The sequence below is a fragment of the Podarcis liolepis genome (assembly GCF_965112155.1).
Source record: "Podarcis liolepis genome assembly, chromosome: 1".
Taxonomy (NCBI): domain Eukaryota; kingdom Metazoa; phylum Chordata; class Lepidosauria; order Squamata; family Lacertidae; genus Podarcis; species Podarcis liolepis.
Window position 1 is genome coordinate 36,538,522 of NC_139554.1, and position 16,722 is coordinate 36,555,243.

A 16,722-nucleotide genomic window follows, 5' to 3' on the forward strand; every position below is an offset into this window, starting at 1 on the left:
GACTCTGATCAGGACTGTGGCATGATGCAGGAAAAGAAGGGTTTTAACCCTTTGCTCCCACTGCAGAACCATTCTGGACCTCTCAATCCCACAGCTAGTAACTGCATTGGGAGCCAGGTTCCTACCATCACCAGTGGAGTTTTCTTCTCATTGCAAATAGCTGCCATGTGTGGAAGGGCATGGATTGTGAATTACAGGCTGTACAAATTATATAAAGAACCAGATAATCATGATACCACTTTAGAGGTTGCCCTAGATGTTGTGCAGTCTTGCTTTGTAACGTTGAAATACATGGGTACCCCACAGAGGTTTGGAAGGAAAAAACAGTAAATCAAAGGAGGATGAAGTTTTATTTTAATTATTGTTAAAATGCATATCCTGCTTTTCATATGTCTCAGAGTTAGCCCATCCCTGAATAAGAACACCAATTTTTTAATGCTTTGTTTTTCAATAAAACCATAATAAACTGAGATAAAATGGAAATGAAATTAGCACAGTTCGCTAGGTTACCTGCCTATTACAGCAGACATTTTAAAAAACCATTTCTTGTGGCATTTTTACACTCATACAATTTTGTAGCCTGAGTCAAGAGAATAGCATGTTAGCCCAAGATGCTTGGGGCTCTCTGTTGAATTAATTTGTCTCCATACCTATCTGCATATAACTGAGAACAATTTGAAGTATATTGAAAGCTACAATTTATATTTTATTTATTGTTAAAAATTCAATTAAAAAAACATTATTCCCCAAACGAACAAAAACCTGTGAATCTCAAAACCTCGTTGGCTCTTTCTCAGAGTAGATGGTCCAATATATGTTAGTTATTGTGCTTGGGTCTAATTAACAGCTGCCCAAACAAAGATGATGGAGTCAAAACACAGGCACAAATTAATCACTGCCTCATCATCAATTAACTTTATAACCAGCTCGCTTGAGCAAGCTCTGGAGTGCTATGCTCCAGAGGCAGCCATTGCAATTTGGTACCATTAATGTCAGAAGCCAACAAATCAGTTCACCAGGAAGTTTCCTGCATAAGGAATACTTAAATGAACAGGACCTTCCCTTCCCAGTTCTTGTTCATTTCAATGGGGTTTGTACAGGAAACTCATTTTAACATGTGTATGTGGGTGACCACAGGCAAGCAGACTTTTCTTGTACATAGTTTAGAATGAATTTGCTGCCTCAAAGGATCACAGTTGCTTTGTTCTAACAAATTGATATCCAGCCATCCTTTGAAAATTCTCAGTAATCAGATTTTGCAATGCAGTTGTACAGCCAAATAATCCATACAAAAATGCATATATTGGGGTGGTGTGCATAAACTGCATTGCTTTGCAAAAATGTGCATATTGGACAGAATTGCATATTATTACAGGGCCTGGTGAGGTGTCCAACACAACATCTTGCCTGATCTTGTGGGATCAGTTTCAATTGAACTCTGAGGATATGGACAAGGTTCTTGAACTAGTTCAGCCCACCATATGCTTTCTTGACCCCTGCCCATCATGGTTAATTCAAGCTACCTGAGGGTGGCTGGCCAGGTGGGTTGAAGGAGTGTTAGCCCATGATGGTGCCTGGTGCCTTGAAGGAGGCAGTAGTGCAACCACTCCTGAAGAAGTCCCCCTGACCCCAGAGGTATTTGACTTTTTAAGGTAAGGTACTTGAGAGGTTAGTGGTAGATCAGCTGCAGGCACTCTTGGAGGAAATAGATTCATTGTGACCCATTTCTCAAAACAATTGCTGTGCCTTGGCTTGTACAATGTAGCACTGGACTGGAACATGAGATACAGCATCATTCTAAGACCTTTTTGTGCTTAGAATCTTGTGGGCATCTTAAAGACCGACAAATTTATCATATGTTTTCATAGACTGGAGACCACTTCATCTTTTGTATGAATTCTTGTTGGCAGATATTTAGGGTGCTCATAGGGTGACATGCAACACATCTAATGGAAGTGGACTTTAGCCCACCAAAGCTTATGCTATAATTTTTTTGTTTTGTTTCTAAAGTGCTACAAGACCATGGAGGGATCCGCACCATACATTTAAAGCACTTGTATATCACTTTAACTGTCATGGCTTCCCACAAAGAATAATGGGAACTATAGTTTCTTAAGGAAACAGCAGAGATCGCCTAACAACTTTCAGTAGCTTTAAAAAACTACAGTTCCCAGGATTTTTTCCCTAGAGGCAATGACTGTTAAAGTGGCAGTGCTTTACTTTGGGGTAATGAATTGGAAGGTTTCCATACTCCTTCGAGTCTTATTCTTTGAAGATGGGAGTACAGAGATGTGTTTTGCAGTTTCTCTAATAACGGGAAGGCAAACTCTTCTTTCCTCCAAGAGATGTAAAAGAGCTTCTGCTTAGTAAACGACATTCACTAGATAGGATGTTTTTTCATGTTTGGTAAATAGAAAAATGACAGGTGGTGGGTGGGATTTCCCCCCTGATTATTCTTCACTCACAAATAAATCACTGAGGAGCAGCAGCAGCAGCTCAAATGAGAGACACAGCAGTCAGCTAAATAGATCCATAGCTCTGTGTGGTGACAGCTTCCTCCCTCTCTTTATCAGCATGTGACTGGCTCTTGGAGAAGGGGGATGGCACCACTCACTGCTACTCTGCTGGATGGAGACAGCTAGGAAGAGTTGGCTGACAGGTTTAAGCTCCTACTTACATGCAAATCATAACCCAGCCCAGAAGCAGTCACAAAAGCAGGAGGGATTCACAGAGTTTCTTCAGGCTCTCCCAGCTAGCCTTGCTGTTATCTCTCACTAATACATCAGGAACAGCAGCAGCAGCGGTGGAAGGACCAGCTACAGCTGGGATGAAGGCAGCTTTGAAGGTACAGAGTGCTGATTTAAAGGGACAAGGGGAGCCTGGCTGCAAAGTCTTCAGTCTTGAGAGGGGTCCAAAGAATTGTGGGAGGAAGGCAAAGTTGAGGTTTTTTTTTAAAAAAAAATGAAAATACTTATTTATGGCTGGGTGGTGGAAAGGAGCTGAGGCAGAAGTATATAAACAATGGACCTGAGTGCCTTGGGAATGAAAGGCACAGGGGTGCTGAAGAAGGGTTTTAGACTTTGGGATGGCACACTCTGAAGGCCATGAAGGGTCACAGGGAGAAAGTTATAAGGAACTGAGTCCAGGTGTGTGTGTGTGTGTGTGTGTGTGTGTGTGTGAGAGAGAGAGAGAGAGAGAGAGAGAAGTAGTAAAGAAATAGGTTCACCCAGGTCAGTGGGATGACTAAGCTTGCAATATTAAATACACTTTCTCTGGATTAAGCCCCATTGGGACTTGCATCTGAATAAATATTGAATGGATTGACTGCCAGTGCAAGTGGAAGCAAGTTCCAATCAACATGCAAAGGATGGGGGCATAACTGTAGGCACAGTAGCTGTCCTGCTGCATGAAAACATGTCCCACTGAACTCTGAGGAAAAGGACCCAGAATTGAAATGTTATCTCCAAATGTTTTCTAGGAACTATTGCATGGGAACATTACAAGTGGAATCTCAGGAGTATGGATGAAGCAGAGGAACGCTTGGGTGTTAGGGAGAAACTTTATTTTTAATTATTAAATGGAATGAGAAAGCTATGTAGGAAGTTGGGTGAAGAGTAAAGGGGGGGAAATAGGGTGGTCAGCTTCTTTCCACACTAGGGCTCTTGAACTTCTAACAGCAACCAGATACCCAGAGAGACCAAAGCACCACAGGTGAAGTTTTCTTCTTCCTACCAGGATCAACTTCATCTGCTCAATTTGACTTTCCACAGAGCCCTTAGAAGTCACAAGAGCCCCGCTAGGGGACAACTTCCCCCCCCAAAACCCCCTCAGAAGTTGGCAACCGGCTGTGACATCCGGCTAGGCCACTGGCAAGGCTGCTAACCAGCGCTGGATGCCTGCCGAGGCAAGGGCGACCCTTAAAGTTGCGCGCCCGCTCCTGCTGCGCGCGTTTGCTTGGAAGGGAAGCGCAGGCAAGAGCAGCCGGCGGTGGGGTGCGAGAGGCGAGAGAGAGAGAAACGGCGGAGCGGGCTCCTCAGGGAACGGCGGGCCGACTAAGCCTCGGGCCACCTGGCAGGCCGGGCCGCCCCCCTGGAGCTGGGCCGCTGCCCCGTCTCCTGCCCCGCCACCCGGGCGCCGCCGGAGCTGCTGCTGCTCCTGAAGCCGCCGGGTGGCGGCGGCGGCGGTTCTGGCGCCTGCTTTCCCGCCCTTCCTCTTCTCCCCCTCAGAGCGCGCTTGACCGCCCAGTGGCCGCTGCCGCCTCGGGGACTCCGCGCTTGGGAGTCGGAGGGTGGGGGAGAAGCTGCTGCTGCTGCTGCCGCTGAGGCGGCGCCATCCCCACCACGCCTGGCCGCTCTCCTCCTCCTCCTCCTCGGCATCTTTCCTTCGCCTCACGCCGCCACCCCTCCCCACCCCCGCCATTTTCAGCCGGGAAGCGGAGAGGACTTTGCAGAAACCAACTTTTGCCGGCCTGCTCTTGCAAACTCCGCCTGACTTTCTCCCTCTTTCTCTCCCCCTCTTTGCCTCTTCCTCCCTCCGTGCTGCGGGAAGTTGTCGATGAGCGCCCCGCCGGTCATCCGGCCGCCCAGCCCCTCGCAGCCGGGCAGCGGCGGCGGCATCTCCTTCCACCTCCAGATCGGCCTCAGCCGGGAGCCGGTGCTCTTGCTCCAAGACTCCTCGGGGGAGTTCAGTCTGGCCCATGTCCGGGAAATGGCTTGCTCCATCGTCGACCAAAAGGTGAGGCGCCTCCTGTTGGGTGGGTGTGCTTCTTTCCTTTCTCCCTCCGTCCCTCGCCTCCCCCCCCCAAGCCTTTGGATTCTTGGGATCGAGTGCCTCTGAGCGTGTGCAGAATGCCTGCCGATCCTACCCCGGCAGCTGTCCACACGGGTTTTGGTTTTTTGGGGGGAGGCGGAGTAAAGCGACAAGAAAGCGTTCGTTTCAGAGAAGTCTACACCCCGGGGACCTACCATTTATTTTGGAAAGGCGATGGTGGTCTCAAATGCACGTGTGTCTATAGTCCCACCGCTTTGTCTGCTATTAATTAATAGACCCGAAGGTCCCAGGGCGGGTTACTGCATTGCAACTCATCCTTCAACTCATCCCCCCCCCCGCCCTCTTTATACTTTTCGTTGCAACTTGTGCTCGTTGCGTCTCTGCAAGGTTGCGATTGCTACACGCGGCGGCCGGTTTCTTTTAACCTCCCGCCCCCTCCCCCAGTTAACAGAGGTACAGCTCCCCACTCGATCTCCTCCCCAAGGTTTTGAAAAAGGGGGCTGTTTGGAAAGAAGACTGGGAGGGGCCGTTTTGAGGCAGGGGCGCTCCCCTGCAGCTGTCTAAATAATAACAACCCGGCCCCGCAGGACCCGCTGGGGAAGGAAAGTTTCCACTTTGCAAGCCAGAAAACAAAACAAAGTCGGCACGCTTGGTAGGCTGAGCTCAGGCCAGCAATTCGACGCCCGCAAGCCGGCGCTGGGGCACGTGGGTTGCTAGCTCTGACCTTGCGAACGGGAGCTTACCCGGCCTTTTGGTTATGGGGAGAGGAAGGCTGCAAGGTATAGCCCCAGGCTGAAAGGTGAGGAGGGTAGATGGCCGCAAGGAAGGGTGCTAGGCACCCAATCCTGAACAAGTTTACTCGTAACAAGCCCCAACCACCCCACCGCCAAAGAATAAATGTACTGTACATAGAATTGCAGCCTTATAACTCATTTTTATGCCCGCCTGCTCAGAAGTAAGCACTGTTCAGTTCAGCCTTAAGTTGCAATCCTGTTTACAGCTTACCTAGGTGAAAGTCCCTTTGAACTCACATGGGCTTTACTTCTCCGTAGGCAAATAGATAATATGGGCGTTGTGGAATTTTTATACTTCACACACTTTTTAGCAGTCTTGCTCATTCCGCAAGTGAACTGCAGACCTTAAAGTGCTGTCACACACTTTCAATGTCATTTTCTTATTACCACCTCCCAACACTTCTTAATTGTGCTCTGCCCTGTTTTAACCCCATTCGCTCCAGTGTCAACACTTTGATATCCCCTCCCCATGCGTGAGTCAATTTGCTGTCTTCTAGTGAATACTGTAAAGCAGGGCAGGGAACTTGCAGTCCTTTCATGGCTGCTGAACTCCAACTCCCATCAGCCCCAGCAAGCATAGCCTATGGTAAGTGATGATGGGGGTTGTAGTGCAGCAAATATCTGGCGGGCCACAGGTTCCCCAGCCCTGCTGCAAAGTTTGAATGGGAGATGTGTATCTGTAGATGTGAGGCATACACTTGACTGAGGAAACGACTAGTCAGAGCTCACAATCAGCACATTTGTGGAGTGTTCATTATTATTTATACCATTTCCACCAAGTAGACCTGTGTGTGCCTTACATGAGGTTTCCAGGTGGTCTCTCATCTAGGGCCAACTCTCCCTTACTGTAAATTGCAAAACAGAATGGTTCTGCCATCAGGCTATTTTGTTGGTAGGCTTGACTCTTTCCCTTCGCAAATGATGGCGTTTGCTTCAGGACATGCAGTCACACAGGAAACCTTCAGAGACAGTCTTACGGCATGAGCCAATTTCAACACCATATATTCAGGTGTGTAAAAGGGACCGAGAAGGCAGCAACTGATGGAGTCTGTTGGCTATGAAAGTTTGGCTCACTAGAAACCAGGAAGTCCAGGAGAGCACCAAAACCAGCACACTCACATGTCACCATTTGTTGAGTTTTTGCTATCTTGGTGCTAACTGCCATTTGTTTCCTATATAGTTCAGCTTCCTTCCTGCTAAATTTCTGTCTTTGTACCTTCTTTTTTGGGGGGCGGGGGGAAGTAGGTCATGATGCTGTCAAATAGTAATAAAAGTCCTGGATTTCTAATTTCTCATGTGTGCAGCTGTTCTTTTTAATATCCTTCTAACAATAGTGTGTCATGATGTCAAAAGGAACAACAAAATCTGGTCTATAGACAAAATAAACTGCAGAGTTTAGTAAATTCTTATGTCTACAACATGCACCTTTTTAATATTTCTTGAATAAACCAGAAAGTTGGATATGCAATGGACAGTAGGTTCTTATATACTCTGATTTGACCAGTGCATCGTACAATTTCGTATAGCTCACTGTGTATGTGTGTGTGGGGGGATATGCCAGTCAGATACAATGCTCAGACAACGTCCCACCTTATTTTACTCTTACCTATGTTAGCCATGACCTAAATTGCCACACTCTCTTCCTTTTTCATAGATTTATTTGTTTTATTAGGGGTCAGAGCAGGATAAAAAGAGTTCAGTCCCTTTGTAGCAATTCGGTAAAACTGAGCGGTGGTGATTTGCTCAAGGCCATCAAGTGACCTTCATGGCCGAGTGAGTGTTTGAACAGGGACTTCTCACATCAAAGCCCAACGCTCTGTCCAATATTCTACACTGCCTGTAAGTAGATGGGGTGTCTGTGTGGGTAGCTAGCTATATATAGTTTACAACTTTTGAAGCAGAGCTGAGTTAGTGTTTCAGCATACTCTGCAATGAGAAAAGGGGGAAAGAAAGAAAATCGAGTAAAAGGTTGATGTGAAATTGCAGGATGGTGGGGTGAGGAAAGAGATGTCTGTGTACTGGTTTGTGTGTGTGTGTGTGTTTTTTTTTTTTTTTTGACCTTCTGTTTAAATTGCATTTTTCTAGCAGCAAGCTGTTGTGGATTTGAACACTGGGGAAATGTGAAATCGAGCAACAGAAACACTACTGCAAGGAAAGATATGCCAATGCTGCATAACAAATCAGTGCCGACTGCATATCTATTATGTGAAAAAAAAATGACAGCCTGAAAATCTCTAAGGTGCCAAAGCACTTCTAGTCATGGAAAGTTGTGGAATAGCTATTGGAAATCGTTACGATGCCCTAAAAACATAATTTCCTGTTTGGTTAGATAGATGTATGATGAAAACAGATATTCTTGTTCCAGGCAATCACAGTTCCAAGGAGCAGTCATGCAAGTTTCACATGCTTTCTGGAGTTTTGATTTTAACATTTTGCTGGGAGGGGACACCTCCTAGCCACACGCAGATGATTCTGTTAACCGAAGGGTGGAGACTGAAACTTTTTAGATTGTGGAGGGGAAAATGGCAGCAGCACAAATATGGAACTTATGTGTACTTGCTGCCCATTTTCTTTCCTACTGGAAAGATTTTGCCTGAAAAGGCTCAAGCAGGATCCAGGATATAAGGTGTGGGATTTTTGGTATCACTGTGCCAAAACCTGTCATCCCAATTTATTGAAAGCGTCCTCCATGAAAGAGGTTCCTGTTCTCCTGCCATATTCACAAGCTGTTTTAGATTTTTGGGGGGATGTGTGTGTATAGGGTTCAGCTCACCTTACCATGGTGAGGTAGCCAAAGTGGTTTGTGTGTGTTCCTTTCCATGAAACATTTATCCCGAGCTCTTCACCCTTCCCAGCTGCCTGTATGTATTGATCTAAAAAAAGGGAAGAGTTGCATCATGTTGCCTTCCCTTTAATTGAAGTATGGGAAGCTAAAGAGGCTTAATAGCAAACTTCTGGGATTGGTGCACTCTCTGATTTCATAGTTAAGAGAAGTCTTTACTTTGACTTTGACAATTCCTCCTCCCGCCGTCCCCCCGCCCCCGGTACTCACTAATTTCTTTAAAAGTTCACTTTTAAAAATTACAATGAAATGACAGGAGCATGGTAGATGGCCTCCATGGGTTCCTGCTCTTACAGAAAAGCCCAGCCAAGGCTGTTATGAAGTTTTCAGGACGTGTGAGCACCTGGGGAGGTTGCAGAGCACAAACTACTGGAGAAAGAGCACTTGCACCATCACTCAGCCACAGAGCAACATAGGAAGCTGCCTTATACTGTCCACCTAGCTCGGCCAAACTGACTGGTATTAATTCTCCAGGATATTGGACAGGGAATCACTCCCGGTCCTATCTGGAGATGCTGGGGATTGAACCTGCATGCAAAGCAGATGGTGTACCACTTAGCTATGACTCTTCCCTAGTTGGTCCTACACTGGTTTTCAGTGTTTACTCTGATTCTCTAGGTCCTGCTCCCCTCTTTGGTCCTCATCTCTGGAATGCAGAGTTACTGGCATTATGAAAAGAAAGGGCTAGGTTTTCGCCTTCTAGGTGGTAAAGTGATAGGAGTTGTGAGAAGGCAAGGTAAACAGCACATTCTCTTGTTCTGACACCTGCGGTGTGCTTAGCATGCTTTTTGATGCTTATGAAAAGCTTGTTCTTGGGAGACAAATTGAGCTTGGTGCCAATGGCTGTGATGATAAGTGTGTCAGGTCCCAGGCTGCCCTGGACAAAAGGGATGTGAAGGTAGGCAGGAGTCTTTCAAGTGGGCTGGTGCTGAATTTCAGCCTGGGGAATTGGCAGGTGACCTCTGTGCATAATGAGGGTAATTGAATAGCACTTAGTCAGCAGCCTGAACTATCTAGTTATAGAACCGCTGAAGACAAAGATGCTGTAACACTGGATAGAAATCGTTACCTGCTTTGGAACCAAAGTATGCAGCCACTAAATTTTGTATTTAATTTGTGATTTTGGAAAAATCCAAAATCTTGTGACTGACTGGTTCTACGAAGCAGAGGAGGACATGCTTAAGGCTTGTGGGATCTGCTTTGTGTTTTGCTAGAACCATGAGATTAATAAAATGGAGCCTTGTGCAAAAGGCATACATTTAGAATTAAATAATATGTTGTCTCTGAGCGCTGCTGAGCACAGGGACTCTGGGCTGATGTAATCCTGTTGATTTCCCTGAATCTTTCATGTTTTTGATCCTAAACTATGGTGTCCTTCTGGAATAGGGTAGGAACACTGTACTTTGAAATTCAGTACCTTCTGGAATAGGGTAGGGGTACCGTACTTTGAAATTCAGTAACTACTTTGCTGAGAGTTTCTAGAAAGTTAATCTGAGATATTGTTGTTCCTCCTCTTAGAGCCCTTGATCTGTACCATGTTGCTTAATATCTAGATGAAACCAGTGAATGAGGTCATTTTGAGGTTTGGTGTGGGTTTTCATCATTATGTGGGTGACATCCATCTCTGTCTCCCTTTTCCATCTGGACAAGGTGATGCATTCTCTGTTTTCTTCATTAAATGAAAATACTCGGTTGCATTTTAATAGAAGCTTCTGGTTTGCATATGGTTTCTATTTTCTAGTCCCCCAAATGTTGGCAGATTAATTTGTGTATTGTTACAGGAGTTTACCCATAATTTTAAAACCATGTCGTGAGTTGGAAATGGGTTAATCATCCCACCCACCCCCTGCTTTCCCACTCTAAATTGCTCAATTCAAAGTTCTTGCATAGGAAGAAAATATGTTTGTTTTTGTCCTTGGATACTTAGGTATATTTTAAAAAATAAAAATGAAGAGAATTGTATGTTGTGTTAAATCTAAGGATACAATCCTGTGTAATAATAAGAATAAGAATAGGATGCAATCCTATGCTCTTGAATACAGTGTCCTTTACTCCTGCAGTACCCCAAAGGCCACCTTTCCCCACATGAACTGCAGACCCTCAAGAACCACTTCTCCCCATATGAAGCAACCCAGATTCAGCAATCATCAGCTGAGGCCCTTCTTTGTGTGCCACCTCCACAAGAGGGTGGCAACATGGGAATGGGTCTTTTCTGCAGTGGCTCCCTGTCTGTGGAATGCTTTCCCCAGGGAGGCTTGCCTGGCTCCTTCCTTACATATCTTTTGGCGCCATGTGAAAACGCTTCTCTCTAACCAGGCCTTGGGCTGATTAATGTCCAATGGCCTTTTAAATGTGTTTGTGAGGAGATTATTGGTTTGTATTTGTATTTGTTTTATTATATATTCTGTGTTCTCATTTTGTATTTTTATGTTGTGAACAGCTCTGTGATCTTTGGATGAAGGGCAGTATACACATGTAATAATAATAAAATACAGTACTTCAGTGTAGCTTTTGTGAAATACAGTGCAGACACTCTTAACAAGACATCTAAGTAGATTGGCATAAGAGTTCAAGAAATAAATTCTAATGGGGAAAGGTGGGAATGATTTAGAAGTGGGATAGTGCATCTTTAATGATGTGCTAACTTTTGTATGAAAAAAGTAAGCACACAATCTATAGAAGATCACATGATAAAACTGCCTCTCTAGAAGGGTTCCGAGTTTCTTAGTTCAGTCTAGGTTAAACTTTGTAGTTGGAATTGTATTTTGATATGTTATAGGAAGCCTGTACATATTCTGCATAGTTGATACAATGTGATTCCAGGTATTCGGTATTCTGAAAAATGATGTCACATAAACCTGTATCACTTGTAAATCTGTAAACGTTTTGTGAATAAAACATGGTTGTGTGCTGTTTCCACAGGGAAGTGTCATACTTGCTCACACATATATTTTAAATCTGTACTACAAGTGATTATGAAGTTAATCTGATTAGATTTGCACTGCAAGGATCTTCTGACAATTGTTACTTTAAAAAATTCTGAACAGAAGATGAAAGCATCTAGGAAAGAATTGCTAAACTTCAATTAGTTATGCTAAATTTCCCACCTATTTTCAATGTATCATGATTAATCCCAGAGTATGGTTTTACAGCTTAATTACAATATCAGTTACCTATAAGTAAGTTCCACTGATTTCAGTGGCTTTGGATGTAAGAAATCCAGCTTTATATCCTACTGTATTCTGAAGCTCACTGGGTAACTTTGTGCAAGTTTCAGCGCAACCTACCTAACAGGGTTATACTGAGGATAAAATATACCCCCATGTAAACTGTTTCTTTTGAAGTTGGTTGGGTTTTAGTGTTTAAGCTTGCATCTTTCCCCCTGACCTGTTCAGGAATAAGTGCTTTTAATCATGTACATAATTCCTTCCATTGAAAAGCAGCTACTATCTCACTGTATGCAATGATGGAACAATAACTTCCATATGAAAGAAATATGGACTTCAGACTGAGTAAGCCTCAGCATGTCTCATTTAAAAATTAAGATGTATTAGCATAAGTTCTTGAACCCATAAGTTTTTGAAAAGGACAGCACACGATCCTATTGCTTTCCTATGCTATGATTTTGTTATTGTTTTGCTATGTTATAAAATTGTTGCAATGTTATTGTTTTGTTACGTTGTTGTGAAATTTTTGTAGCGTTTCTTTGAAATGCATCCCTGTTTCTTTGTTGTAAGCCACTTTGAGCCTGATGTTGCATGTGTGTGGAAAAGCAGCAATATTGGTCTTTACAGCCACAGCAGGCTCTGTAACTCAACAATTTGACTTGACCCCCGAAGATGCACTCTTCCATTTTGTCTCCTGAGACAGATGGATTCCAACCTTCTGACTGTGCAGCTGTTGGGCAGTGCAACAGACAAGTTGCACCTTTGCAGAAAGACACAGCTGCTAAGCTTGGGCTGAGAGACCAGCAGCCCATCATCTCTGACATACGCATATGGCCATGTTGGGGGAAGGAGAGAATTATCTGACTGCATCCCAGCTGGAGTCATTACCTGACTTGTTCTGCATGGTTCCCTCCTGCTTCCTGAGTCTGAAGTACCAAAACAAACAAACATGATGCAATTGTCTTTAATTGTATGCCTCCCTTCTTTATTCAAGCTTTGATCAGGGGGTCTCCAACCTTCAGGCCATAATGCTAGAGATGCCACTGAAGAGCAACTACAAATATGAAAAAATAACACTAAGGATGTTTGTGTACCATAAAGCCATACTTAGATGTTAAAAAGTGACTTTTGAAAGCCACAGGAGACCTATGAGTTCATGATTAGATATCTACCTTTTGGTTATTCACATGGACAAACCATTGCTGGCCTGGGAAGTTTCTGGCGTGTGTGCCCAGTGTTCAAGTGTTGGTGGACAGACTGCTGCTTCTATTTTGGTCTCCTGGCACTTGGGAATTCAAATGCTGACAGCAGGGTACATTTGGCACACTTGTTTGAGCCATATGGAACAATTTGCTCTGTGTACCCGGATTGTGATGCCCATGCTTTTTGCTTGTGGCATAAATGCCTTGGTTTTGTTTGTTTGTGTGTGTGTGTGTGTGAGAGAGAGAGAGAGAGAGAGGAGAGAAGAGAAGAGAAGAGAAGAGTTGAGTTTAAGGCAAAAATCTTAACCTCAAGGCCTCATTTCCTACTTTAAATGTATCCTTGTGACTTGAGAATTGATTGAAGCTTTAGAATGATACAATAGTTTGCATAAAGTTGACTTTGTTTTGAATATTTTTTTAGGATGCGGTATATCTATGAGGTTTTTGGTATGTTACTGCTGTATGTTACATGTGTGCGGAATGACAAAGAGTGGAATGCAAATTTTCTGAGACTCTGCTTGAGCATCCACAGTTAAAGTTTGCAACTGAAGAAGCATGAGAACCACAAACTTTGATGAGTTAGAATTGTAGTACAGTGTGCATTGACCTGATATGCTAAAATAAAGAAGAACTTCTGTTTGATCTTTTTTTTAAACAAAAAACCTTTCACAGTATGAAATGCTTTTTACACATCTGTATATGTTTATAAAGACTCTGGTCAAAGATAATTGCCAATACATATTATTTGAGTTGTTTATCATGAAAATATATTGTTACAGAGGTTGTGCGCCACCCAGCAATCTCTGCCAGGAGGTAGGTAGCAAGATTCCAGGTAGTTCTAGGCGCTTAGTCAGGGTCATGTTTCCTTTGGGAATTTGGGCACATCAGAGACACTAGTGTTTTAAGATATATGGTTTATTTTACACCTATATACATTTGGGTCTAGATGGAAGAACTGAGTTCACAGCATTATGTCTCAAGAGGGTCTTGCTCCCCACAGCAGCACAGCATTGGAGTCCAAGGCTGTCCCAGCCTGCCAAAATGGTTCTACCCCACATGACCTGTGCCTGGAGTTCTGGCACCTCCTTCCCCCTTCCCAGAAAACCCCTTCCCAAGCAATTCCCACCTTCTGTGACAATTTTCCTCTGTGACACCACACCCACGTTGCCCTGGAAACCTGTAGGTTTTTTTCTTCTTGTGGATGGCTTAATGGCAGAACTATCATCTCTCTCTCTCTCTCTCTCTCTCTCTCTCTCTCTCTCTCTCTCTGCACCTCTGTCTGGCAGAAAAACCAGTTCAGCATACCAGCTTTGATTAAACCCCAGTACCCAAGAATCTAGAGGGAGAAATATGGCACCCAGGGATCTGGGGGGGGGGGTCCCTGTTTCCCCACTAACCCATAACGATACATTTGTTATGCATTGTATTTATGCAATCATGTTCTCAGCTTATATGGTATTATATGATTATAGGCCCTATTCTGAAATTCAGGATGTTAGAGAATTTTTATGCTACAACTATCCTCCCATCAATCACATAATGTCACTATGATATCACATGATTAACACACAGGCTGCCCCACCCACCTTTCAAAATCCCCTGTGTAAACAGTCCTTGATTTAAGGCAGTCCCCACTGCAGGGATGACAGATCTGAGCAAACTAGAGTAACACATGACCTTCATTTCTGCTTCTTTCATTGCTGCATAAAGGACTGCATTCAGTTTAAACTGGGATGTGTAAAACTGCATCAGACTAGGACCCCTTTGTAGTATATGTCCCCAGTGGTACTTGCCCAACTCCAGGCATGTCACCATCCTCAGATCTGGAACAAAGCATTTTCATTTTCCAACAACTGGAAATATTTGGAAAATGAGATTTTCCTAAAGTTATGTTTTTCTTTCAGAGTGGTATGCAGATTATATATTGAAAGAATAACAGGTGCATAATTTGTTGTAAACCGATAACCAAGTGAGGTTGTGGGTAGGCTTGGGCAAGTTTCTCAAGTTAAACCGCCCTACAGGACTCTGAGTAAGAGTCGGAAAGTGCTTCATATGCTTAAAAATACTATAGAAATGATTAAGAACGATTCTTCTGTTTTTTTTATAGAGGATTCTCTGAAAGAAGTTTTTAAAAGCCTTTGAGTATCTTCATATGGTTCTGCTCATTCATCACCTCAAGTGTAGAAAATCATCCAAGTGGCCTTGTAGTTGAAAAGGATTAAAAAGTCATCCAGTGACTTTATCAGCACTTGAAAAATATCTCTTCCAGAAAGAGAGCGATTTATACAGCAGGATACAAATGTTATACTTAGCAGACAATTGTTTGAAATGTTGCGTTTTAGTCTCCTATTGTAAATAACAAAACCACTTCTTCAAGTTAAAGATTAATGAGAAACATTGCATGCAACAAGACTATGCTTGTTTGCCAAATTAGGGAAAATAGATTTTCACATTTTTTTAATCATAGTTCCAACTTCACATGGTTTTGGACAATCATTTTCCTGCCTCTTTTAATTGCATTGTCATAATACAATGAGAGAGAAAAAATATTTGTTTTCAGACAAGCTTATGTGTTAGCTCCATCTGCTACCCTTACACTGGCAATTTACTGGGCAAAACTAGTTCCGGTCACAATGCTGGTAATTAACTAGTTTATTTCATTTTAGTTTATTTATTGCATTTATATACCACCTTTATCTTTCAAGGATCTTAAGGTGGTGTACATGGTCCTCTTCCTCCCCATTTCACCCTCACAACAACCCTGTGAGGCAGGTTAGGCTAAGAGATGTTGACTGGCCCAAGGTCACCCAGTGAACTTCATGGCTGAGTGGGAGTTAGAGAGCGTAGTCATTGCTGCTTCCCTCCCCATCCCCAACATCATGCTTTCCATGGGAAGTTAGCTGTGTTCTGCTTGTCCTGATAGTGGAGATAACATCTGTTAAAAGCACAGGAACCCTGTTTTTCCCATGCCAACCCTAAACTGAAGCATAGGCTGCCATACTGTAGCAAGCCCCATTAAACACAAAGAGGCTTGCATCCGAGTAGACACGTGCGCCATTGTACTGTAAGTTAACCATACAATGAATTTTAATGGGCTCCTGGCTTTAGGGTTTACATAGCAAGTGGCCAAGCTGCTTTGCAAAAGTTTCACATTTTGCAGTTGCCATTTGGGCAGGGGATTCTTAACATCCACCCACACTTACTGTGTAGTAGTATTTGCAAAAAATAATGTCTAGGGCAGTGTTTCTCTGCCTTTTTAAACCAATGCCGCCTTTCAGTTAATGTAAAAATTCCACATGCACTTAAATCCTGGCTCCCATAATCATTTTTTAAACATTCAAATAGCTTGAAATATCATGACGTTTAATTTTTAACTTATATTGTGCATATTTTTGGAAACATGCCCCTTGTCCCAAGATCTTCATATGCCCCCCTTGGGGGGGGGGCATGTGTTCCAGTTGTGAAGCACTGATCTAGGGAGTAGCTGATCTCAGATGAACCCACCACAGAAAAGATGCATCCTGGGTGTTAGGAAAAAAGGAAGGGCAAACTATGGCGAAAACACCCAGCTCTGTAGGAACTCAGGGATGCATATTGCCTGGTGTCCAAACAACTAACTCACTTCTCAATCATAGTACTGAATTCACTCATTGGCTAAAACACTGACAGGAAGGAGTAGCTAGGTTGGCTCATTTTTCAGAAATTGCTTAGAAGGGTACCAGCACTGTTTGTTTCAAAACTTTCAATCTAGGCAGTGTTCAAAGCTCCCATTCTAGGCGCATTTTGTGACAGGGAATTTCATTAGCGAGAGCAGTTTCTGAGCTCTGGGTGCAGTACTGTGCCTAAGATTTCAGATTCAAACTGCAGAGTTGAAGTAAAGGAGGACCTCCCGATTTCCAGCTACTCTCTGAAGACTGGAGAAGAGACCCTCTTAAGAATATTAGGGG

The 16,722-nt window shown here is 43.6% G+C and overlaps 1 protein-coding gene across 2 annotated transcripts in view; it reads left to right on the forward strand.

The window, feature by feature from the left end:
* Nucleotides 1-2,682: 2,682 nt before the first annotated feature.
* The window catches only part of PRKD1 (protein kinase D1), a 95,449-nt gene continuing 81,409 nt past the window's right edge, over nt 2,683-16,722 (forward strand). Inside the window, exons 1-2 of one of the 2 annotated variants that reach the window (XM_083506623.1) lie at nt 2,683-2,845; nt 4,549-4,734. In XM_083506623.1, the coding sequence (XP_083362749.1) occupies nt 2,828-2,845; nt 4,549-4,734 (204 nt within the window). In that variant the 5' untranslated portion in view covers nt 2,683-2,827. Of the gene's footprint in view, nt 2,846-4,222; nt 4,735-16,722 lie in introns of those variants that run through there. The other variant, XM_083506624.1, reaches the window with a different exon arrangement.